Source organism: Pyxicephalus adspersus, chromosome 5 (assembly GCF_032062135.1).
Source record: "Pyxicephalus adspersus chromosome 5, UCB_Pads_2.0, whole genome shotgun sequence".
In the NCBI taxonomy this organism is placed as follows: Eukaryota; Metazoa; Chordata; class Amphibia; order Anura; family Pyxicephalidae; genus Pyxicephalus; species Pyxicephalus adspersus.
In genome coordinates, this window is record NC_092862.1 from 22,191,509 (window position 1) to 22,218,543 (window position 27,035).

At 37.2% G+C, this 27,035-nt stretch overlaps 1 protein-coding gene across 1 annotated transcript in view; it reads left to right on the forward strand.

Annotated features, from left to right (window-relative positions):
• Positions 1 to 27,035, forward strand: part of STK3 (serine/threonine kinase 3) — a 54,236-nt gene that overhangs the window by 4,768 nt on the left and 22,433 nt on the right. The window contains exons 2-6 of the mRNA XM_072410854.1: positions 2,779 to 2,859; positions 9,254 to 9,382; positions 13,058 to 13,172; positions 19,614 to 19,778; positions 19,872 to 20,039. Of these exons, the coding sequence (XP_072266955.1) occupies positions 2,779 to 2,859; positions 9,254 to 9,382; positions 13,058 to 13,172; positions 19,614 to 19,778; positions 19,872 to 20,039 (658 nt within the window). The remainder of the gene's footprint in view (positions 1 to 2,778; positions 2,860 to 9,253; positions 9,383 to 13,057; positions 13,173 to 19,613; positions 19,779 to 19,871; positions 20,040 to 27,035) is intronic.

Below are 27,035 nucleotides of genomic sequence, written 5' to 3' on the forward strand. Positions count from 1 at the left end.
AAACACACAACTTTTTATTTCCAAGAAAGACATGATGACTGTCATTCTATTTTCTCATTCTGGAAATGCTAACTTTCTGGTTGTCATGCCGAAATAGCTACAGTCATCGACACAACACATGGTATAGATAAGATTGATATAGATAAAGACTTTTTGCCTACTTTCCTAAAATTGGTAATTGATGTGGCCTAGCAGAGTGGCAGTTTGTTATAATTTGCTTACTCCTCCCAAAAGCAAGCCCACCACTTGAAAATAATCAGAAGGTAAACTTAGCCCAACAGTAATTCATAAGAAAGGAGAGTGGTAATTTAGAGATGTAAATAGCAGTGTTCATATAGAATGTTATTTCCCAATCTTTTTTGGCTGACAAGCTTGTGTATATGTGTATATATATATATATATATATATATTAAATAACTATGGCACAGTAGGGGAAGACAACCCAGCCCAATTGAGTTTACAGTTTCAAAGGTAGGGTAGCCGAAAATGGGATGAATTAGAGATTAAGATAGAGAGGTAGGTATTAACAACATTGGTTTTTAGGGCTTGTGTTGACTGTAAGAACAAGCCCAATGGGATGCCTGATGGAATCTCAAAGTGTAGAGGGCAATGCTAGAGAAGTCTTTGAGCCATGTGTAGGAAGAGGTTACGAATGAGGAGGCTTGGAAAGGGCAGTTAGGGTTTTGTTTATGCATAACCTGGGAAATATAAGTCAGACAGGACCTGGGATAGGATTTTATAAGCCCAACACATTAACTTAAACAGCAAAAAAAAAAAAAAAAGACCTCACAGAGGCAATCCCTGCGCTATCCAAAATAAGCAACTTGGATTGGTTGGCGTAACTCCCTTTCCACTGAAATGTTAACCTCTTTTCTACTGAGCATACGCATGGTTCTGGGCATTCTTCTGTCAAACTAATAATGACTGGAGCTTGATGATATGCTGTAGTTCTATTCCCTAGGCGTTACACTTCTTAGTGCATCCTGCTTTCCTTTTGAATCATCTACATGCTAGTTCCCATGTTCACAGTGCTTGTCTGCTTATATTACCAGATCCCAGGGAAACAATAGGGAAGCCTGAGCTGTGCATGCTGGGGAAGGACAGGTGGTGTTCTTAGGACTTTATTAGTGTAGTGAATGTACTTGGGTTTCAGTATAGACAAAGCAAGCAACGCAGCTGTGTGCAACTGGTAGGATTTGGCTTCTGCCCTATTGTTCTATACAAGTACAACTGCTTTTAGTGTGTGACCATGCATATATGCACACACAGTGGTAGCAAGGTACCAAGTGCAGTAATACATAGGAGTCAGGCAGAATTCTCTTTAGATATGTTCAACCAACAAATAGTTATTTCTTTGGGTAATCCCAAGGTTTTCTCAGTGATCCTCAGCAGTCAATGAGTAGCTCTGCCTGCATATGTTGTCCAATCTATTGTTGTGCATTAGCCAGAGAACTGTTGCACAGTTTTGGGCAAATCCTGCAGCAGAGGGTTTGGGAAAATCTTAGCATTCATTTTCGTTCTAGTTTAGCTTTATGTTTCTGTGAACTAGTCAGGCCAGGCACGTTTGGGATCTCTGTGTGTCATGTATCTGTAACACCGCTGTCATAGTTTCTCTTATTCCTAGCCACCTTTTTTGGACCAATCTTAAAACAGAATCTTGCAATGGAGACAAATGTTTCCCGCACTTCCTGTGATGGTACATGATATGAAAGGGAATTTCTGCAGCAGGAGACACAAGTACACTTATAATGGTTTTAAAACGTCCTACTTAAGAAAAAAAATATTTGGCTGTAAATACCTAAATCACATCTGCTACATTGTAAAATAAACTATATGGCCAAAAGTTTGAGAACACCTGACCATCACACCTACTCTATATGGCCAAAAGAATGTCAACACCCTGAATGAGTACATTCAGGTGTTAAGGATACTGGCGTTGCTACAGCATGCAAACATATTTTAAACAATTGTGCTTTTCAGCTTTTTGATTACCCTTCAAGGAAGGTGAATATGTACCTGTGCACAAAGTCAAATCCATAAATATGTGGTTTATTGAGCTTAGTATGGAGGAACTCTAGTGGTCACCGCAGAAATCTCCCCTTATTACTATTAAATACAATTGAAGCACCATTTTCAAGCTCGTTCTTATCCAATATTGGTATAGCAGTACCTGATCTAACAAATGCTTTTTTGGATGAATTGACACGGGTTCCCATTGGCAAAATCTTGTGTAAAGCCTTCCTAGAAGAATGGAGGCTGCTAAAGTGGCATAGGGGGCAACTCTATACCATTGACCATGGTTTGATAATAGAATGCCCAGCCTACTTTTCAAGGTGTTGTGGTCTGGTGCCCATGACAAATAAGCCATATAGTCAATTTTAGCCTTTCTTAAGTATGACAGAACCCTTGAAATAACTTTCAGGGAACACCTTTTATAATTACTATATACACAACTCATAGTATATTGCTGTGGGGTTCGGTGGAAATAATGCCTTACTTTGCTGGCCATTGGGAAGAATGCCCTCCTTAGAGATATCCAAAAAGATCATTGAAGTTCCTAAAACTGACCCGAGGGGCTCATTGTTTAAAGAACCTCCACCCCCAGGAACCCTGGTTGGGAGACAGTGGTTTACACTGAGGTTCTTATATATGTATATGTAAAATATATTCTGCAAGTTGGGAACATCATTGCTGCTCTTCACCATACACTGATTTTTTTCTACATCTATCCCACATACACATTGACCTCACGTCTGTGTGTTTCTTTTCTTTTATTAGCAAACTTAAAAAGCTGAGTGAAGACAGCTTGACGAAACAGCCAGAAGAGGTCTTTGATGTTTTGGAAAAGCTTGGCGAAGGGTAAGTGTAAAATGTAATATTCTTTTTTTTATCACTTGTGCGGGGATTCATGGATAAAATTGGGGTCTCTTAAGTTTGCTTTAAAGCATGATTGTAAAGTATTTTATTAGATGACTAGAACGCTAATGTTGAATATGTTAAGGGAGATATCGGTTCTTTTTACATTCAGGAACCCTCTAATATTGAGAAATATTAAAATGATCAATGCCAGAAATACTATATAAAAATAGTCTGTCTTTTCATTTCACTTTTGTTATCCAGATTGAAATACCTACAAGAGATGGTGTGTGTGTAAATTTGATATGTTGATTGTGGATTTTATTGTACACAATAGAGGTGGTTTCTGTTGGAAGAATTCATTTACCTCTAGGTCTGTTTTTCTCTTTATACCTTATAATATTGTTTTGGTGAACGTCCCAGTCCAGGAATATAATTTTTTGGTGAGAGAGCGGCTATTTTATAGCTTTATTGAACACCCGTTTTCAATTAATTTGTCTATGGGAAATAATTATTTTATACGTAAGGGAAAATACCATTTTCGTTCTTTCGTAAGCTTGTTTTTGCAAATTTAGAGTGTAGCAGTAGTGTCAGATTAGGTGTTTTTGTTTAATAACTTTTATCCCTGTAAAATCTACAGCAGGCGGACAGATGTCAGTACTTACCTTTCCTCCGTAATTCTTATATTGTAACTCTTCCTTTGCTGGTCACATGATCTCTATTGAATAAGCAGAATGGTGTTTGTGAAGGCTGCCAAAGAGCCATTTTAGCAAAGATCATTTTTTATTTGTCATGTGATTGCATGAATGATTATACAGGGTTTCCGAGTTTGACGACTTTCAGGAGAAAAGTATTTGACCATCTGCCACTTGCTTCAAAGTCCATTCCCATGTGCGTTACAACCTGAACATTGGTTCCATATTCTCGTGTAATAGTATAATGGAAATCAAAAGAGCTTTTGTTTTGTCAGCTGATATTTTTTCCAAGTTGAACCTAAAAAGAAGAGATCAGGATGATTACCATGTATTGTTTGGGCTCAAGTGTTAAAGATATATCAAACAACCTCGATAAATATTTACAGTTGAGCCTAAAGCTGCGTACACACCTGCAATTTTTCTCGTTGGAAAGGAATTTTCACGATCCTTTCCAACGAGAAGGGAGTGCACGATGCATGAACGATGCTGTACATACAGCACCGTTCATGCTCTATGGAGAGGGGAGGGGGAGAGCGACGGAGCGGCACCCTGCTGCGCGCTCTCCCCTTCCCTTTCATTAGGATCGGTCGTCGTCCATCGTCCATGGATCCGCCAGGACGGTCGTCGGACGATGGACGACGACCGACTGTACACACGGCAGATTTTCGCCCGATAATTGGCCGATACCGATTATCGGGCGAGAAAAATTTGCCGTGTGTACGCAGCTTAAAGGTGCTTACACACCTAAAGCAGAACTAACAGATCCAGGACCTGTAATGGTTGCAGAGATGGGTGCTGCCATCTTCACCACCACCTTCCGTAAAGATGTTGGTCCTGTTCATTGATTAGATAAGATGATGTAACTCCTGTGCATGTAATACCAAAGATAATGCAACTAATGATAATAGTAAAAATAGTAATATTTCACTGTGAGCTGATCAATGTATCACAGCCTCCACAATCCTTATCAGGGACCATTAGGAAGATCATGATTTTACGAATGTAAAGCAGAGGACTAGAACACCAACCAGGCAAATTTGTTAAAAAGCAGATCAGAAATGGCAGCTTTCATGATCTCTCAGTGTAGGCCCACTCTATAAGAATGTTTGCCTGATATGAAAGTTTATAGTCTTATAAGGCAACATTTGTATGTTTGTAGGCCCATCTAGAACCCTAAGTATCTCTCTCTCTCTAACCGAGCCTACGCGGTGTATATTTAATGGCTAAAACAGATTTTCTTTGCCGATCACTATTGAGACAGGTCGGTTCACTTTTGCCCAGCTTGCTTATGACATAAAACAAAATCCAGAAACGTATCTATATCAAGGATTACCACATTGTTTAGAGCTTTGGTATCCGCTTCCTGGTCCTGTCCAACAGCAGCTTTTACTTGCCTGACATGGTAATACTTCATCTTTTCTATTCATAGCAGCGGAAGTATCTTGCTCCCAGTGCACAGAGAACTGCTGTTTGTAGTTTCCTGTTGCAGAACAGTAGCAGCTTTTCCTAATGACCTCTGTCTGCAGAAAGCAGGTTTTCTCTGTATTTATGTTTTTCTTTTTTGGGCCTCTTTCATTCATTGTGGTTTTATAAAGGGAAGCAATTTATCCTCAATGCGCTGCTTCTCAGCAGGGTTCAGGTTTTTTGAATACGATAATGTTCAGTGTTCTCAAGCATTTGTTAATTGGCGTCAGTGTTAAGAAATATGTTGGCACTGGTCTTATTTATTCCACCTAAAACTGATTTTTTTAAGTTAATTGTCCAATGGACAAGATCATCCTGCAAATACTTAAAGCTGTATGAAGTGGCACAAAAGTAGGCCTTAGATTTAGTTTCAATTAAGCTTCCACATTTCTATAGATAGCTTCAGTTTCAAATAGTCAAATGTATTACGGTAATTCTTAATTAAACATACCAATTTTGTTTTTTTAGTGTTTTCGTTTACAGTTTGCCTACTACTCTGCAAATGTTTCCATTGGGCTTACGTCAGCTTAGATCCAATCTTTCATGGATTCAAGTTACAGATTTTTTTCTTGTAGTTGTGTATACAGCCCCATTGCAACTGTAGATCTCTCCCCTGTCAGATAAGAAGGTTTAGTTTGTATTGTCACCCTCCTAAAATTTAGGAAAATAGAAGTACCTGCCTTCTTTATGCCTACATCATAATGTTTGCTCCAGAACTTGGTGTACCGTTTTGACGATTCATACGTATGACTTATGTCGGTATGTTTTGGTTATTGTGATTTAATATTAATGGCACCCAGTGCATATATACAGTTAACTAAAACACCTGCACAATGCATAGTTATTGCAAGGTCACACACAAATACATGTAAATTGGGTTCTAATGTCTTCCACCAGTTAGCCATATGTGACCTATAAAATAACAGCAATGTAAAATTATATTTTTGTTTTAGACGGCATCAGTAGAAAAACAGACACTTGAGTCTCCAGTTTAAACCACGTTTCTGTACAGCAATTCGTACTAGACCAGGGGTCTGCAACCTGCGGCTCCGGAGCCGCATGCGGCTCTTCAGCCTCCTTGAATCTGGCATGTATAAAGCGGCTGCCTGATGTTGTTCAAGGATTCGTCCTGGCGGATCCATTCACAATGAACTACTGCAATGCAAGTGAAGGGGATAAAGCGCAGAGGGGTGCCGCGCTATCATTCTCCCCCTTCCCTTCACCAGCACAACGGACGCTTTTGTTGTTGGAAAGGATTGTAAAAGATCTTTTCCAATTACAAAAGTCTTACATGTGTACACAGCCTTACCCACATAGATTCAATTTTGCAACATTTCCCCACCGCCAAGATGCAGCAAATACTCCTTGTTGTTGGGTGTTAAGATTAGGTCACCTCCTTCTACGATTTGCTTCTTGAGCCCAAGCAGCCACCAGCCCTAAACATGGTCACCGGGAGAGTGAAATCATCCATTATGTGTAAGGTATAACACAATGGAGCAACACCCATACTCGATTTTGACAGGGTAACCTGGGGAAGTGAGTATAACTGGCTTGGTGACAGTTTTCGTGAAGTGGTGGGCTAGTTAGTGACAAATTCCCATTAACTGCACAAAAAATCAAGTGAGCTTAATGAATAATGACACACAGAGGCAGTGTAATAGCAGATGCTCTATCCTGTGAGATCTACATAACAATGCAGCGCCAATGGAAAACTAATAATGCAGTTTGATACAAGACACATCTGGCTTTGTTGTCTAGTTCTAAGTAAAAACCTTTGATAAAGAGCCACCAAGGCAGATGTGTCTTAAGTAAGAGAACAATGCCAACGAGACTATATTCTGACAGCACGTGCGGGAGCTTTTATGAATTACATTAATGATGTGACTTCAAAGGATTGTGTAAGTGTGTATCTTTTCTGTTTTTTTTTCCTTTTAATTCTAAAATGTTTTATTGTTGATATTTTTCCAAGATGTAGTTCAGAACTAAATGTTTTATGCAATCATGATCATGCAGAATAGATACAAGATGCATCTATTCCAGCATTTCTCAAACTTGTGTGCATGGAGGAACCTTTAATTAACCTTTTAGGTGTCGGTAAACCTTTTTTACTGTCTTTTAGGACAGTATTCTCCCTTTAGACGTGCCCCATTTTGTCACACTACAATCTGAAATTAAAATGGAATTTTTTTTGAGTTTTATGACATGTACAAAACAGAATAGTCTAAATTGTTGAAGTGGAATTAACACACACAGGGCCATCTGTGTGCAATCAGAGTGTCATAAATATGTAATAATAATAAATATTTTGAAGCAGTACTCAGCCCACAACATTTACCTGTCCCTGTTCCCATTGGAGGGTGCTACAATCGTTTTCATTTCTTGGGGCAGACATCTTGATTGGCTAAACCATGATAAAGTATCTCCTGCATAGGCAGGGGGGAGTTCTGGTTATCTTTTTACGTGTTGGGAATGAAGGGAGAACTTTAAGCTGGATACTTCACAGAGCAGGACTTTATGGAAGACTTGCTAGAAAAATTTCCATTACTTAAACGAAAAAAAACAATTATGGAGTTTGCCAAACAGCATGTGGCAGGCTAACTACAGTGCTCAACCCTGAAATTGTGTAGGAAGAAATTGTAGGTGGGTGGAAGCCCCTGAATTGTGACCCAACTCATCAGTAACCAACTAAAAACAACCGGGTGGTTGTTAAAAAGTGCCAGGTGGTGCGCCCTAGGGAGAACACTGAATCAAACACACAGAACAAGGTTCTCTTAGCAGATGAGACTAGAATTTACCTTTTTTGCTATAGAATACTTATCACCTTAAGAACATCTTTCCCACAGTGCAACTTGGTGATGGGGGTGTTTTCATTAAATAGGGTAGAAAATCTGGTCAGAATTTAGAAGATGGATAGCAGTAAATACAGGGCAATTCTAAAGGAAAGTCTGTTTTGATCTGCCATAAATATGAGACCGAAGATTCAATTTTAGCAGGGCAGTGACCCTAAACATAGTGCCAAAGCTACACTTTAAATGTCTTGGAATAACCTAATCGGAGCTCAGACCTCAGCCCAACTGAGAATAAGTGGCATGACTTGAAGATTGCTATACACCAACACCATCCATCCAACTTTAATCCGTTTTGGCTTTAGGAATGGGTGAAAATCCAAGGGGCTAGATTTGCTAACATAATAAAATGTACCCCAAAAGACTTAAAACCATAATGGCAGCATAAGGTCACCTACAAAGTATCATCTTTGTGGGTGAATATACAGTTTTCACCCCAGCCCCTTTTACCCAGGTGCACCACCTGAAACTTTTCGGTGACCACCTTGCTATTTTTGGGGGGTTACTGAAGAGCTGGGTCACAATACAAGGGCCTCACATACAATATCTTGCCACCCAGCTTGAAAAAAATGTCTGGCTTGAACACAGATATAGTATGGACTTTGACAGTAACCCAGTCTAAGGTCAATTTTGGGGGAAGCCAATTAACCTAACTGCATGTTTTTGGAATGTGGAAGGAAACCAGAATACCCAGAGGAAACCCACACTAACACAGGGAAAACCTGCACACTCCATGCAGATAGTGTCCTGGCCGAGATATGAACCTGGGACCCAGTGCAAGTGCTAACCTTTGATCCACTGTGCTGCCCAAATGGAAAAACATTTCCAGTACTAAGAATAAAATGAAATAATATTATTGGGCAGAAAAGATATTTATGCAGGGAAAATTGTAGTGTTCCCTCACATTTATTTTTACTGTATGTTGTAAATTGACTGCTGTGAATGGTGAGGGTGTGTTTGAGATATATATGTGTAGGAGTTGCATCATTGCGGTTTTCCAACTTTTTAAGTTTCTAGATTTTGAGAAAGTTCATACAGACCAGTGCTCGAGATTAGCGAATTGGATTTCCTTCTCTTTAATAAAATAAGACTTCTATTAGCAATTTCATGTCAGCATTTGATCTGGAAAGATTCTTAAGTCTTCTGTTAATAAGACTTATTGCCAGGAGCGAGATTGTGCTTCTGATTGCTGTGTATGTATATGATACAATCCAAGGGTTTGTGTAATACAGGTCATACAGAGGACTCTTCCCCTATAAATCCTTGTGTTTTATTCCATGTAAAAGTCATGGCTGTAATTACTGCTACTTTTATCCAAAGGAATTGTTTTGAGGTTTTATTGTTTTAAAGCGTTATTTGTTTCAGCTAATCTTTGGTCTTATTTCTGTGCAGCTCTTATGGCAGCGTCTTTAAAGCCATTCACAAAGAGTCTGGGCAGGTTGTCGCAATCAAGCAAGTTCCTGTGGAATCGGACCTTCAAGAAATTATTAAGGAAATCTCTATAATGCAGCAATGTGACAGGTAAGCACATTTGTAGGGTTTTCTGTGTACATTTATTTTGGTGGTGATGACTACTTTCTATAAGTCATATTTGCTGTGTTTGCTTCCCTGCCATACAGAAGCATCAGCTACTGTCCTGAAATGTGCTGAGCAATGCATTGCAGAAACCGCTGTACCATGTATAACCGGACTCTGTGGTCACTGACAAGATTCCTTCTGAGTGATGTTGAACTTTGCACTGTTTTGTGCAAACTTCAGCAGATAGCATAACTCAGACTTATTCTGTGATCTCTGGCTTACGGTGTAGGGTATATGTCTTCATGTATGATTCCTGTTGGTGTAAATCATTTTTTATATGTTTCAGCATATGGAGCTCTAGCCACCTTTTTACAAGTTTTCTCTGACTCTTTTGTAAAAGGCAGTGATTTACAGAGCTCAGTAACTCAAGCAGAAATTGACACAGCTAAATGACCCTTCAATTTATTTTATTCCTAATCTAAGCCTGAAAGGTAATGTCTTTTGTTATATTTAAAATTGTTTATATAGGAGTTGTATGTTCCATCATCATGGTCTAATTCTGTTGTAGTTAAATATTCTTTATTCTCAGTACTGTCCTCCCATTCCCCACATTAATTTCTGCTAATTCCCATTCTGCAATGATTGATGCTGGTCATAATTCACCCCAAGAGAGGCTGCACATTGCTATACACAGAACTTTCATTTCTAAATGAATTCCTCTGTACTGTATTGGTCAGTCTATCCATTTTACATTGCATTGTGAGTTGCATCTTCCCTGCTACAACTATTGGAAATTATAGTGGGTAATGAATGGTGTTTCCAGTAAGGTTACAGATACGTCCATTTGGTAAAATGGCAGATAGCATACTAATCAGCTGGGCTGTGATAATGCCGGTAAGAATAGTTATTGCAGAAGGGACATCCTTTTTTAAAAAAAAAAAAAAAAAAACTGCCTTATTGACATTTTTTTATTGGGACTTTAGTTACAAACCCTTGGGGGATATTCATACAAGCGGATTTTGCAAGTGGTTGTAAGCGTATTTACCGCTTAAAATGGCTTACAAGTAATTTTTACAATTGAACTGAATAGACCTTTTTATTTCTAGGCAGTTGGTGGCCACAGCATCACCACATGTTTTTTCAGATGCTGCATGCAGTGTGCATCCTAAACAAATGCCTAATGGTTAGCATATACATTTATAAAATTACCACTGGTCCGAACATTCCCTTAGGTTTCAACTATTCTTATAAGTTCCTCCAAGCACAAAGACTGTGAGCTAAAATTTGGTTTAATGCCTAAATTCTTCCAACTGTAGGAGTTTTTGGGCCTGATTTATTAAAGCTCTCCAAGGTTGGAGAGGATACACTTTCATCAGGGAACCTGGGTGATTGCGCAATCCTGGAGTGGATTTCTTAGTAATTTGCAACTTTTTAAAAAAAATTTTTTTTTTGGATCACCTAGATTTATTTATAAAAGTGTGTCCTTTCTAGAATTGGAGAGCTTTATTAAATCAGGGCCACTGTCTCTCACACACTACAGGTAGGCTGAATATTACAACCTACAGAATGCCCTTCTTTGGTATGCTGTAATCATAAGAATATAGATTGGGCTGACAATGCTACCGCATGAATCACTCTGTGGTCAATGTCGTCATTGCTTGCCTAAATAAGTCAGATTTTGGTAGGATAAACAAGGATTTTAAAATAGGTATGCACTCATTAATCAAAAGATCATGTAAAGAAACATAGCACTTGATGAGAGGAAACAATTTAAAAGGCAATGACTGATTGAGCCTACAAACTCTTTAACTCGCATGAGACCTCTTCTAAATGGATTATAGAAGATGACCAATTGCACAGAAAATATTGCCAGATCCTGATCAGTAAAGATTAAATCCTGTCACGTGAGAAAAAGAATATAGAGAAACAAATGCTAAAATGAAGCGGTATGCTCACTGCTAATAAATCCTGTACTAATCAGTAAGACTTTTTTAGAGTTGCCCCGACTCTCTGGAATGGTCTTCCACGTCATATTCAGCTTGCTCCTACTCAAACTCCCCCCCCCCCCCAAAAAAAAAAAAAAAAAAACGCATGTTTTCAAACTTTCCTACCTGTCTTCTTCTGCCTCTTAATACTCTTACTACTTCCCACCAATCCATATCTCCCCTCCTATTGTGTGCTGCTTCCCCACCTCTTAGATTGTAAGCTCTTCGGGGCAGGGTGCTCCCCTCCTTCTCCTGTGTCACAGTCTTGATTTGTCTGTCATTTGCAACCCCGATTTTATGTACAGCGCTGCGTAATATGTTGTTGCTATATAAATCCTGTTTATTAATATTATTAATAACGTATACCATCTTACAGCTCTGTATTTTTATGTTGCTTTGCAGTGAATATGCTCTTCCCAGGAAATATGCAGCTCAGCCATCATAGCGCTAAGTAAGCTTCTTGCCTCCAAACAGCACCCCCTAGTGGTGGTGCAGAGCTCCTTGCTTGTCATGAACAGTATGTAAACTTGGAGACTGACTAAAACACTGCGAGCCACACAGCTTAGAGTAGTGATAGTGAGCTATCATGTTGGCTGCAAGGGCCGTTACAAAGATATATTTTATATGTAAAGTCAGCTTAACCTACTGATTAAAACAAATGAGTGTGTATAGGAGGGGGTTCTGATTGGCAGTTGACAGGTCTATATCAACTACTACAGTTGATCCCATATACTGAGACACTGCTTGCAGCTTTATTCAGTTGGTTGACTTGTTCGACAATCAAATAAATATATTCCAGTTCTCAAGAACATTGAATATCTGTAATTTGTGGAAATATTGATGACACATATAAAAAATGTTCATTTTTTCCCCTGACTGTGTTTTTGTCGTCTGCGGTCTGTTGTCTCAGTGATAACCATTTGTTCCATTTCTTGTCTTGGGGTCACATGGCCAGAAAATGATTACAAGACTGCCCAGAGTTTTGCACAAAAATAAACATGGCCAGGTATTTTGCCAACTCTAGAACAAAAAATTTTGATCAGTAAGTGACCGTTATATGAACGGAGGTGGAGAAAATGATTAATCTGTTTTTAAATAGAAATAATCACATTAATAAGGCTAATTTTAAATGATTGGTAAACAGCAAGGCCACAGCTCCCCAGTGCCACTGTCACCTGCTCCTATTCAACCAAAGCAATATTTTGCATCTGGTTATGCATGTGGATTACACAAAGGAAGAACCACACATACAAACCTATTGTAAACACATTGACTTGCAGTGCAGGTTGCACAGTTTACTCAAACATACAGTTTTAGTAACAAATGATATCAGTCTTCGTCTACACCTTGTGCCTTTGCAAGTGAATCATTACTTACCTGCACATAACCTGAACAGACAGCAGAGCTTTAGGGACCTAACAGTCTTTTTGAAGACTACAGGTATGGGGTGTACACAAGACCGGCCACCCTGCAAAAGGAGAGAGCAGCAGTGACAGGTCTGTATTAGAGGAAGCACCTACACATTTGTCATCTGGATTACTGCACCGATCTGAATGAAATACACAAAGTATGCCAAGATTAAAGTAAATATGCATGCTGCTTGTATTTAGACAATATTTTCTGAACCTGTCTTTATCTTTAAAGATAAATGATTTTTTGTAAATGATCCTTTCACACTTTTCTCTTTTTGCAGCCACTATGTAGTCAAGTACTATGGCAGCTATTTTAAAAATACAGACCTGTGGATTGTAATGGAATATTGCGGAGCTGGCTCTGTCTCCGATATAATTCGATTGCGGAATAAAACAGTAAGTAAATTGGTGGCTTTTGAGAATCTTATAGTGATGTATTTATTCAAGCATAAAGTTAAACTTGTGTGTGTGTGTATTTCATAGTTGGTCTTCCTGCTTCTCCGGTGAATGAAAAGTCAAGTGGCTACTAAATATTTAACTATAAAACTAAATAAGTAACCATAGTTCTGAAGGAGTTAGTTTGAATTAAAACTCAGAAAAAGTAATTACCTTAACAAAATGTTTGTGTAACAGTGGGGTCCAAGGTATTTTTATTTTAACATAGAAGGGCCTCCGCCAGGTAGTAAATCAGATTTGCACCATAACACCACAAGTATCAGTAACGCACCACCCTATAGCCATTTGTAATATGAAGCCAAGCAAAGCAGCATCTTAAATTAATGTGGTTATGAATTTAGGTCTTATTAAGGTGTAATAGGTGTAAAAATGTCAGTATTTCATGTTCATCCTAATAGAAAAAGTTGAATAAGTTACTTGAACAAGAGTAAAGTGGTACTTTGGTATAAGTCCTTAATCTGTTCCAGATCCTTGGACTTATACCAAACAGGATTTATACCAAACAAATTTTTCCCATAAGAAATAAAAGGAAAATGATTAATCCGTTCCCATGAAAAAAATCCTATTGTTGTTGAGATATTGAACATTGATGGGGCTGTATAAAATAATTTAAACACTGCTTAATACTAAACTACATAAATACAAAAGCAATTAGATGAAATAAATGAAAATTTAACCTCACTTTACCTTCCCCAAGAGTGGAGTGCCTACTAGGATGGTGCTGAGAAGGGAGGAGGAGGGGATGTTATGTAATTCACAGAGAGTTATAGCGCGGGTTGTTTACTGAATGGTAGCAACTGGCGTACTGACGCTCGTAGGCAGTCGTGGCTTTGTCTCGAGAGAGGTAAATAAGGGTAACGCGTGGTGTTATGACTCATTTTGACCTATACAAGTTCTAGCACAAAGGTTGTATACCAATCAAAATTTTTCATGTCCAAACAGGAATTATACCAAGCTGGGCTTATTCCAAAGCGGACTTATACCAAGGTACCACTGTATAGTCTGTATAATAAAGTCCTTTATATATGGCCAGACTGTAGAGAAAGTCAGCAAAATGATTGCTGCATAATCAAACTACATGGTTATCATATAATCTGTAATGAATCTGACCCTACTAAGTAGAAAAGTATAAAGAAATTCCAAATCGGGAAGAACGCATGGTAAAGTAGTGGCTGCTGCTGGATATTGACCCTATGATAAGATGCTTATAATAGCTGTTAGATTTTGCACTTCAAAAAACAAAACGATCTATTAAGAGAATTATGTAGGCCTCCATTTTTAAACTTTACCTGAAAATGTGCAGTGCTTGGCTGTTACTGGCTATTTGGTAGTGCTTTTTGAATAAATGACCTTAAACTTTTTGAATAAATGACCTGGAACTAACATGCAGCTAGTTGAATCAGAAAAGACAGAAATCCAACCTTGTTCTGGGTCAGTTGCTCAGCACTTATCAGTACCATGGACAGTGGTAGGAGCATCCCATAGTCTATAGCAGGTATACCAGTTATGAAATTTAAGATTAAATAGTGTTCTATTGTTAAAGATTTACTTACTTTATATACTAATTGTATTGGTTAATATTTTTAATCCATATAATGCTTGGCTGTTGTTAGAACTGTAAACATGCTATCAGCCGTTCTGATACATATAGTCAGGTTGGGAACTACTCAACAAGTTGCAAAATAAGGTAAAAAAGTTTTGGTGAGCCATTTACCATTTCTTAACCCTGCTCAAGTAACTTCCTAAAATAATGGAAATTGTAGCCAAGTTTTCATTAAAGTGTGTCAGTTTTGTCTGAAAAAAATGAAACGTGAGAGATGAAGTAATATCTGGAATTTTCACTGTATTAGCTTATAATGAAACTAGTATAGAAACATGGCAACAGATTGATGTGTTGTGGGAAGAAATGTAAAGTGTATCATTAGCCACAAAGTTCTTTAAGTTTTAAGGAAGTGAAAGAGATCCGTAATAAAAAACAAGTTTCAAATGCTCAAATGGCTGCAGTCTCCTTTCTGTTTAAACAATGCAAAGTTATGCAGTATAATGTAAACTACCTAATACATGCTAAAGTAGTTCTGGAGCTGATACAGATATGTTTATGTATTAAAACATATTGGTTCAGTACTTTGTATATACAGACAAAATATATTTGTCTGTAAGTTATTATTTATTGTGTCATAAATAAAAAATAATAGTCACCCTACTAACATAGATAGATGTATCTAAAAATTGGAAGTGCTGAAAAGGCAACCACTGTGTGACGGTGTCACCTCCACACTAAAACAAAATCTTATTTGTGCATACCTCTACCTATTTAATAGCAAGGAGATACCAGGGAAAAACTGATGAGATATCTTATAAAAAGATACAGTTTTCTTTTATATGTTATTGATCTCCCTCCTAATATGTGTATTCACAATATCACCATTGGTATAAAAATTAGCTTAGTCACCAAAATCATAAAATACTCCATACTTTTAAATATTCTCACATGGCTTGCCTTAAGTATCCATGTTTATTTGTGCTCAGAAGAAGAAGACATGGCAACCTCATCCTGTCTGGTATTTTCCAAGTGGTGTGTTCTGTGTTCACGTCAGTGATGTGATGAGCATCAATAACAAGTCATAAAATAAATGATCATATTAGGTTTTTATTAATCAGAATGTTTTGTGAGAATACCTGCTACTTCAGGGTAAAAACTACTTTTGTGTAACATACTGTATTAGCTGTTCATGCAAAAGGTCTATGACATCCGTCAATGACATGACTGGCCAAAGTGGTTGTCCCATATGTAAACATTTTTCATTGTTTTTACAAGATTTTTATACCCATAATATATTCTGTTCTGTATAGTATGTAGACAGGCTAACATCTTCTCTGCCATGTGTTCACAGTTGTGTTCGACACCTTTTGTAAGCTACTTCCTATTTTCTTTTTGTTTATAACCGAGCTAGATCTTTTTCAGCCATGACCAGTTCCTCAGTTCTTCTTGTATGATATAAGCATAGGTTTCTACTTCTTGTTTTACTGTTGGAGGTTTCAGGAAATATGTTCTAAAGTTTATCTAAAGTAAAAACATTTTTGATTGTTTTAAAGAGAGAAAAGATTGGATTTAATAGAGAAGGGTTTTAACTCCTGTCACGTTTAGTTTCTTAAAGTGGGCCTTACAGCAAATTGAAAGGTCTGCTGAACTGATACATATCTATATTTGGTTGTACTTTGTTTACCTCCCTCTTGTGGCCTTAGCTTCTGTTCTAGGAGTACATCACTGTCCTTCTTAGTAGAACCCTATAGAATACAGAGCAGGAGATAATCTCTTGCAAGAAGTTGCTCTTGCAAGGAACTGGAGTGTTTTCTCCCGATACTTCACTTGCTGTTGCCGAAAGGACCTAAATTGGAACAGCAATGACACCCAGTAATAGGGAAGAGGGGGTAAGCTAAGTATTGCTGTTACTTTCTCCTTCATGGGTATATTTTTTACCTACATATTGTTAGGTGGTTTAGGGTAAGGGACCCGGGCAGCTTAAGCTGACCTTACTTGTTCTTTTGCAAGGTCCTCTTTGGGAGGATTCATTCTTAGTCCTGGTGACCATTGCGTATGTGGGTTGAAAGTGAGGAAAAATCCAGAATTTGGACAGGAATGTTTTAAAGTTTCTAATGGAAACATTTGTTACGGTGACCGCTTTCTAATAGGAAATTTCCTTTGTTTACGAGACTGAAATAAAAGAATATCTAACTGTTGATAAAAGTAATGGAGAATCTGACATTGCTGCCCTTGCTGCAGGTGGATTGTATCTTTCTTTTCTAATTTGGGTCCATGAACAGATGCCTCTTAGTTTTACACCATGGTCCACTAATAATTCCTGTATTGTAGAATTAAAAACCTGGATCCAATGTTTTTACATATGACACAACCACTCTCATGGTACAGGCACATCACTTTTTGGGCGTTTTAGTATATGTTTTACCCTAAAATGTTGACATTTCCACAGCATGTATTGGCCATTTAAGGTGGAAGTTTATTTTTTCTCCCAATTTGTGTTGGGTTCAATATTAGTTTTTTTCCCTAAGTGTTTTGGATACTCCCTTTCTAAGATATACCGGATAATGTTCACCTGGCCCTACAATGTGTATACATGTGTGTTCATGTCTGCGGTAAGGACATTAGTTCCTTAGAGGACAGGGTGTAACGTGAATGTTCCCTGTTTGGAACTGTGGAAAAAAATTATCTAGATAAATAAAATAAATAAGAAACATTTTCAGAAATTTATAAAATGTAACCCATGGAGGGAAAGAATATCTGTAGGCAGATCACTGTAACTTTGTAACTTATAGGACCAGACAGGTTCTCAGCATGGCTTGGGTTATGGTAGGTCATTGTCTGTATGTCTGTGTGGAGTGCACTTTAAATGTAAGTGTGGTCCAGTTTCTGGTCCTATCTTATTTGTATCCATTATCTGGAGAAACAAGAGAGCTCTGAGAAAGTTTACCATGGAAACTTCTCTAATAAGATCCATGATTGTTTTACATCAAAATTGCTCAAAAATAGAAACTACTGGAAAATTACGAATTATGTGTGGTGACCATAAACAAGCGAAAGTAAATGCAATCTGAGAAAGGAATGTTAATGGATTCAGGCTAAATACATTTTTTTTGGTTTCTCCGTCCCCTTCAATTTTCTGTGCATTGAACCAACCACCTCTACTTCCCGAACATGTTCCAAAAGCGCACAATGCCTCTTTCTGACCATACAGCCTGCAGCGCTACCAAGCCACACCGATCTGAACTGTTTAATTTTGTTTGCCTGTGTGCTTCTGTCTCCTTTAATCTGTAGGTGAAGCAGTCTTTATTTTATTATGGCCGGATTTGCAATCATGTTAAACCTCAGAAACGTCCCTGTTTGCTGATCACAGTAGATAAGGGAGATTGTACATTTTCCAGCTGCTTGAGGAGAGAACATCTGCAGTCACCACAGAGCATGAGATTGCATTCTGAAAGGGCTGGCTAACCCCAAACAGGACTTTGAAGTGGGAACTGTGAAATAGGAAGGGATGTTTTAACCTTTCAGTGTTTAGAGAGCTCAGGAAAACTTTATTCCCAGTCGCCTGCTGCACCCTCTAGAGCTGAGTTGGGGCATTGCTGTGCAATCCTTTACATCAGGCAAGACACACACAAATGAAACATTGATCTGAATGGATTAGACTTAACCTAATAAAGTTCTGCATTATGTTTACTAAGAACCACACCTACCCTATTCCAGAAAATAAATTATTTCAGTACAAATCATGTGTATTTATTACAAAGAATAAGACTTGGCCCCTTTGTGTCCAAGACATTTAAGCCTAAATGCCTGGGGCTAAATGTAGCTTTTGTCAGCAAGAGTTGTTTAACTTGACTAGAATAGAAGTAGAATAGAATATAAACGTATATATTGTTTTTAATAAAATATAAATGATATTCATTTTATATTATTTATATAATAGAAAAAGTATGTATGTATATGTGTGTGTATATATTTATTACCAAATAGGCCTAAAGAGATGAGACAATACAAATATATATTTGTATTGTCTCTTTTTAACCCTGTCTTTGTATATGACAAAAGCAGTATTAAACAGTCGCACACCATCTTTAGACTTCAGTGCCATCTGCAAGTTAAAGGCTTATTTAATATGAAACCTTTTTTTTTATTACTTCTATAGAAAACATAACCACAAATATCCGTAATATATTGCAGGTGTTACCTAAAATGCAAACAATAATATTGTTGCTACTTCTTATCTGTATGTTAGGTTTAGTCTACACGGACTGTTTCCCCAGCGTTTACCTTGAGGCATTTAAAGCCCTTGTTTGAAATCGCCATGCATTCTAACGGGTTAATCTACACCAGGATGTTTCCTTGAGGCACGTTTATGACATTTATCGCAATAGGAACGTTTACATGTGTTTTTAAAAAAAAAACGTCCATGTAGACCCAGCCTTAGAAAATATGCCAACATTCTAAATATTTGAATTAGTTTTATTTTGGGTAATACTCAGAAACTGTGAGTATCTGCCATATGCAATCTGGAGTTTTACATTATTTGTCAATACTTTACCCACCCAGATTCAGCATGATTTGAGCTCAGACAGCTAAAGGCAGAGAACATCTCATAACAAGCTTGATAGTAATGGCTATGAAAGAAAAAAACACTTCAATAGATTTACTCAATGGTTTACTAATTATAGTATATTTTTGATTTAAAATACCTTCATGTAATACACATGGCTTTTTAACTAACTCTGTTCTACTTATTTACCTTTCGGTGTTTTTATTATTGTGAGTTTGAACCAGAGGTAAAGATATCTTAAGCGTTATTTTTTTTCCTGACTTTATTCCAGTTAACAGAAGATGAAATTGCAACAATACTTAAATCTACACTGAAAGGCCTTGAATACTTACATTTTATGAGGAAGATCCACCGAGATATAAAGGCAGGGAACATCCTGCTGAACACAGAAGGTCATGCCAAGCTGGCAGATTTCGGAGTGGCTGGCCAGCTAACGGTAAGTGCTGCACTTGCATTGCTGTTTGGCTGCCCTGTTATATAGCATTACTCTTTTTAAGTTTTTTTTTTTTTTTTAATGTTGTCTTTTCAGGACACAATGGCAAAACGCAATACAGTAATAGGAACTCCATTTTGGATGGCTCCTGAAGTGATTCAAGAGATTGGTTATAACTGTGTAGCAGATATCTGGTCACTGGGAATCACGTCTATAGAAATGGCTGAAGGGAAGCCTCCATATGCAGACATTCATCCAATGAGGGTAAGGCCAGATTTACGGTTTGTTCTTCTAAAATTGCAAGATTATTTTTTTAAATGTTTATCTTATTGGAATAAATATATCAGAATAAAAATGTATTGTATTGAAACTTCCCAGTCTCTAAAGGTGGTAGCTGTATTTGTTTTCATTTATTTTGTGTAGGAATGTTATCAGGCAATTGAGTTCTCATCACTTTGAGGTACAATGACTGCGCAAAGAAACTTTATTGTATAAACTACTAGTCCCATTAATCCTCCATATTTTGGAGATGAACAGGCAGATGTGCTTGAAATCCAGTTTATAGGACAATCATTGCTGCTTCCCTAGATGCAGTGAAAAAAAGAACAGACATGAAGGGTTTAGAGGTGTGTTATTTACCATTTTACAGGGTAAAAAAAGGGGGAAAAGGTACTTAAGGAAACTTAATGGAGTCACTACAAATAAGGACTGCTAAGCTACAGTATGTTTCTCATTTTGGAGGTTAAGGCTTTTATGTCTGCACACCTCTTATGTCCTATTTTTCAGTTGGCATGCTCCACTTACTGATGTCAGCAATTTTAAACATTCCTAATAAATGGTAGTATCCTCACAGCTTTTTGGGTTGCAGTTGCTTGACCTGGATTCTTGTTTGAAATAGATTTGCTAGACTATGGTGGGCTTGTGCATCTCTGTCCCACTTTTAAAAGTAATGTAATTCCCAGGCTGTGTAATACTTGGGAAAGCAGTAGAAAGTTGTTTCTTTTTTTATGTAATCCACTGTGCCTATAGCTGGAAGCTGAGCCAGTGGTAGAATTGCAATTTTTTTTTTTTGACATTTAATGCCTTTAAAGTGTATATGTACCCAAAACTGTTCAAAAGGAGCAAGTAAGGGTTAAATCTTTTTGCTGGGATTGTACTTCTGTCTCTGTCATTGCTGGGAAAAGTCATCCTCTGTATTATTCTATTGTCACTGGTACAGAAAGTGAAGTATCCAAAAGGTTAAAAGTTTTCACTGGAGCAGCAGATGAGGGGGAGATCTAAATAAGGACATCTTCCCCTTTTGTAGATGGCTGTGCATTCATTTCTTGTTATCCAGTACAGCGCTGGCCAATCGGTGGTCAGTGAAAAAATTTTGGTGGTCCGCAGCTCTAGCCGGTGTTCTCCACATGCATGTGCGGTCCGGAGTCTGTGAAATTAGTAGTCTGTGAGGTCTAAAAGTTTGGCGACCACTAATCTAGTAAGTAAAATGTAGTTTCTCCAATGGGACATAGAAAGGGGAATAAAGTGACACTCTGGCCCGTCTTTCCAAATCAGCCTCTCTTAGTTAGGTGAAAAACATTCCTTTGTCTAGGGACCATGGTTAGAAGACTTAGAGTGATAAGTTTTCAATCAGTTTTTTTTTTTAATTATTTCTAGGTACCGTATGTTTTTCAACCTCTTGACAACAATTGTTTTGGAAAGGGAGATGAGATTGTTTAAGCTGACCTATTTTAAATGTTACCAAAATTTTTATTGATTTTAGGAGTAATAATTGGTCGATAATATAGCCCTTAGTTGATTCATACATTTCCTCATTTTCTGACTTCAACTTTAGATTCAGCAACAATCTGGTTTGAATCGTTAATTAGGGGCAGTACCGTGGCTATGCAGTGCTAGGTCCCGGGTTCGAATCTTGTCAAGGATTCTATCTGCATGGATTTGCAGGTTCTCCCCATGCTTGCGTGGATTTCCTCCGAATACTCTGGTTTCCTCACACATTCCAAAAACATGCAGCTAGGTTAATTGGCTTCCCCCCAAAATTGCTCTTAGACTATATAAAAGACAAATGACTGAGCTCCTTTGAGGGACATTCAGTGACATGACTAAGAACTTTGTACAGCACTGTGTAATATGATGGTGCTATATAAATACTGTGTAATAATAATTTCCAAAGGTCAATATAAAAGGTTTCCCCCAACCTTTCCCTGTACATGTATTCCAAAAATTATGAAGGTAGAACAAAAAGTACAGCAGTTTTTAATGCAAACTCTTGTGAGAATCTTTTATGTTGATGACTGCATGTAGTTAAAACCAATGATTAGAAAATTTCTGTATTTCCTGTGTCTTTATATTTGTCTGCAACCTTGGCTTTCTAGGAGAATTTTCAGTAACAGGCTGTGACAAATAAAACCGTGCCAGGAATGCTGACAGCGATCACACGTTGGCCATATGATTTAAATTTCCCTTTAAAATAATGCTGCAGCTGGAGCAGTCCTGGCCATAATTTGTGTGTCATTTTGGTTGATATCTGCATGTAATTTTGCAGAAAATTCTAAAAAAAAGGGCAGTAAAGAAACTTTACCTGAATACAACCATTACAAATATTTACTACATATATAAAACATAACTTTATTGTGACTGTGTATATATATATATATATATATATATATATATATATATTTGTATTATTGTGCTGCGCTTTATTGCAGAGTTCATACAACTGCTGACATTAGTCAAAATCACCGGAATGTGCTTCTAATCTTTTCTTACTAAGGTAAAAACCAGCTGGTAGAACTATCGGTGATCCAAAATGAACCATTTTCTTTTTAATCTCCGCTTTTTTCCTATTGTAATGTTCAAAGTTCAGAAGGCTACGCACTTGTGTGGAGAACAGTCCAGGCAGGAAATCATAACCCAAGGATAAAAATAAAGCAAAACTAAACAAAAATAGAAGTTTTGTGAGGTGGAGGGGGAACACTCCTCATAATCAGCAGATGCTCAGTTGTATGAAACGGAAAATCTCCAACGAGCGGCCTGTATTGATTACAGATTAATTATTTGATTGCCTGAGCTTGATTTTCAGTGTAATATTTTCAAGCTTAATGTAATCATCCTCTGCACAGCTGGAATCACTCAAAGCTCTTAATTTCATTTAGTTGCATTGGTTACCAAAATGTAAGGGGTAATTTTCTAGAATAAGTTTTAAGTAGTAATGACAAAATTCAAGAGTTTAGGGTACTTTAGTACTGATAATCGGATAAGTAGTGGCTGCGCTTATGATGTCAAAATTAACCTAAACATGATCTCCAAGGATGCCACGTCAAAGCCTTTGTAAAACTGAGGGGAAGGAATGGTATTTGAGTATTTTGTTTGATACTCAACTGAGGTGTGTGCTTGTAGGTGAAAAGGTTTTTTGGGCCCAAACTTTGTACCTAAACACCCTTTGTTGGGAGCAAAGTCCCCTATTTTAGATTCTTGGGAGATTCCTTTTTTCAATTATGTGTGGAACATAGATTTTGTCTTTCTTCTTAAAGCTGGGGATAACGGTAGAGATTTTAGGGACAAATATGGTTTAAAGTAATATTTCCAAAACCAAAAAGGACTGACTTCTTTGAGCCCTCAAAGCTCCTTGACTTTAGAAACCCACATTTTTGATTTCAAAGATTATCTAGTATGTGAGTATAAGGAGCAACATTGGCACCCTTGAAGGCTAGGCCTTCAGATTTGGATTCTTAGACTGTAAGCTCCTTCTGGGCAGTGTTCTCGCCTCCTCCTGTCACTCTCTCTGTCTGTCATTTGCAACCCCTATTTATTGTACAGCGCTGTGTAATATGTTGGTGCTATATAAATACTGTATATTAATAATACAAGAAGTGACCTCTCAATAGCCACTACTCCCTAAAGAAGCAGTAAATCTGTCAATGAAACGCTTTTTAAATTCATTAGAATGGCGATGTTTAATCTTTGAATTTTTAGAGAAACACTGTTTTTAATTATGTGATTGCACATAACAAAGTTTTTGCTTTTAGACATTTTATTGTATACCATATTTGCTGCTGAAATTCCTTCCCTTTTTTTTTTTTTTTTAGCTATATTGTCTATGGATGTGGCAAATTTGCTCTAAAAACCTAAAATGTCCTACTTGTTACAATTCCTAGGTAGTATTCTTCTGTTATATTTATTATACTGGTAAGCGAGGGAGCAGAGACAAACTTGCATAGGTGAAAGGATGGAATTATATTCCTTGTAGTTCTTATATTCTCTATTCATTAGTTTGCACAAAGAAAAGAATTAGGGCCTGTGTTCTCCCCTCTGGTACAGGAATTCCTTATGTACTCTATGAAAAGAGAATGATTTCATATTTGTCTTCATTAGCGGAGTATATGGAAGGATGTTTATGGAAGTACAAACTGGTGCTCTTAACTGATAAATGCACTTGTGGCCATTTATTTTCCATTTATTCTAATATCTCCCCAGCAGAATCATTTAGAGATAACTAATTTTCTTTGTTCCCAAGTAATGTGAATCTTATTGATCTGACCAAAGTACAATTTGTGTATTGCGTATGTACGATTTGTAGTTTATAGAACATGACTTATAATTTTTGTTTTATTAGATGCTTTCCTACATTTAAAGATATGTGCTTTACATATTAAAATTGTCAGTGACCTTTCTGTAAATGTATAGTAAAGCGTCAGGATTCCACCTTTCACCTATTCTACGATTACAATATTGAGCCTCTGTAAAGCAGAACTACGCATGAGCAGCTTGGTGAAATGTCACAGCTGGGTTTCATTCAGGTAGGTAACAACAGTTATTGCAGAGGTATGATGCCCACCCTTTCTGAAATAAAAACCTGCCTGTATCTCAATCCTAAGTTCCTCTTTAAAATCTAGATCCTAAAGAGGACCTGAACTTTGGAAACTGTGGCTAAAACGACAACCAGAGCACAAAAGACTATTCACCAGTATTGCCAGTGAACACTATGCAGCGGATCTTTTCCCCCCATTCCCCCCATTACATTATCAATTGCTATACCTTATTCTGCACTGTCTGTGTTTATTGTAGAAGCAATCTTCGTAAATCTCCTGATGACTGGGGATTTATCGAATTTTATGGAAGATGCACCAAGAAAGGTGTAAAAAAACACAGATATACTGAATGAAGCAGAAGTAGGGAGGTCCTAAGAATGAATTAAGCGGAAGCCATATCCACTGCAGTCCTCAGGTATAGCTCCCCTTACTGCAAAGTGAAAGATATGCAGCACAGTAATGACAAACCTCACTCCAAATCACATGAAGTAGTGCCTTGAATTTCCTTCTACAGATTGAGAGCTATTAGGTCATTGGGTAGGGATGTTGCGGAGTAGTTAGTGTTTTACCCAGGCACAGTTATCATTTATAGATGTTCCCTATGAGATACAGTACATTGTCACCTGTGCAAGTTCTTTTACTATTGCTTGTTAACACAAATCTTTCTTGTTGGTCAAATGTGCCCTTTGTTGGAGACTGGGCAGACCTTTACTTTCAATGGCTTTCCTTAATCAGAGGTTTATCAATCAGATTTCTTAATGTAATGTTAGAGCAGAATAAGGTTCTTACAGGTTTAGTTGTTTAAGATTTTGAATGTATTTAACTAAAGTGAACCCAAACAAAATGTTTTTTTTTTTTTAATTAGTTCTGGAAAGATTTTTAAAGAGTTAGAAACCCCCTCCCTTTTTTTTTTTTTTTTTTTTTTTTTTTTAATTGTCCATCTCCCTGTTTTGAAGATTCCCTTGTTTTGTTTGCCCTGCTGGCTACTGTCACCAAAAGAGAAATGATGGGCAAATCTGTAAATTTCTTCTGTTGCCTATTGTCTAGATATAGGTATTTCCATCTGTGTTCTGCAGAACAGAAGATAAAAAGAAGTCTCTCTAATGGGGACACAAGCAGCAAAATAAAAACTTGTCAGGTGTTTTATCTATTTCCTGATGTAAATTAAAAATAGAAACAATCTTTTTCTGGCATTAGGTATACTATAAATCTTTTATCCGAAAATCCAAGTCTCTTGTCTTCTTTCCCCTTTTTATTTGTGTGTTTTTTTATGATCTGACCTCATAAGCTTTTCGAACATGTGTTGACTTCTTTAGATTGTGAGACTTTGTTTTTCCTTCTGACATTGGACCGATAAAAGCAAGCATGCAAGCCAGGGCTTATTGTCTTTGCTTTTCCTGGATCCATTCCACAGTCTTCGGTATTTATGTAAAGTACAATTTTTGTTACTCTGGAATGCTTGTTGAAATTATCCTGCACACTGTTTAGCTGGAGGCCAGTTGGCACTGCCACAAAGCTAATCTCTTGCCAACAGGCCATTTCCTTTTTGGCCAAGGTAGAGCTTTAAATAGAAGTCTAACATGGCTTTTTAAAACAAGTGCTTTGGCAGAGAGGAAGTGGTGGATTCCTCACAAACAAGCTTTGCTTCCTTCGTCATTCATATGTGCAGTGTCATTGTAAAAGTTTATATGCAGTAGGAATAATAGCATATATAGGGTTAATGTCTAGTGGAAAAACTGGTAAATCTGAACCGTCTGATCCTAAGGAAATGATCACTTAACCTTCTGTTTAATTTACATTTGTCTTAATATATGTGTCAGATGACCAAACAAAAAAATTTTTTTTTTTTTTTTTTTTTTTTTTTTACTATTAAGGGCTCTTCATTGTGTCAAGTTACGTGGGTATTGATTAGTACAAAGTACATTTATTATTAATTTACAGCAGTCTTCTAGAAGGCATGTGCAGATTTCCTGATAAACCCCTCTGAGGGACAATTAGTGATATATGACTGTGTGAAAAGTTGGCACTATATAATTGCAAATTAATAATAATAATCACAGTAATTATTATACATTTATTACACTACATTATAATAAAACTAATACATTTCATACGTTAAAGTGAGGGTTCACCAAAGTGTACAGGGTGTTTTATTTGATAGCCTGGGAAAGGTTCGTAACTTGTTGCAGTCTGTCCAATGTCTCAATGAAGAAGCAAACAAGCATGGTGATTTATACAAAAATAACATCATTTATTTCACTCCATTTATAAAAGAGTGTAATTTTCACTTTAGGTGGGTTTCGTGTTTGGTACAATTCTATAGGGAATGCAAAACCCACCTCAAGCAAGTCAGGATTAAGTCAACTGGAGGTCAGCTGAATCTGTTAGCAATTACGGAATCTGAAAAGTTTTTCAAATTAATATCAAGATGAAGCCTTTGATGCAAGCC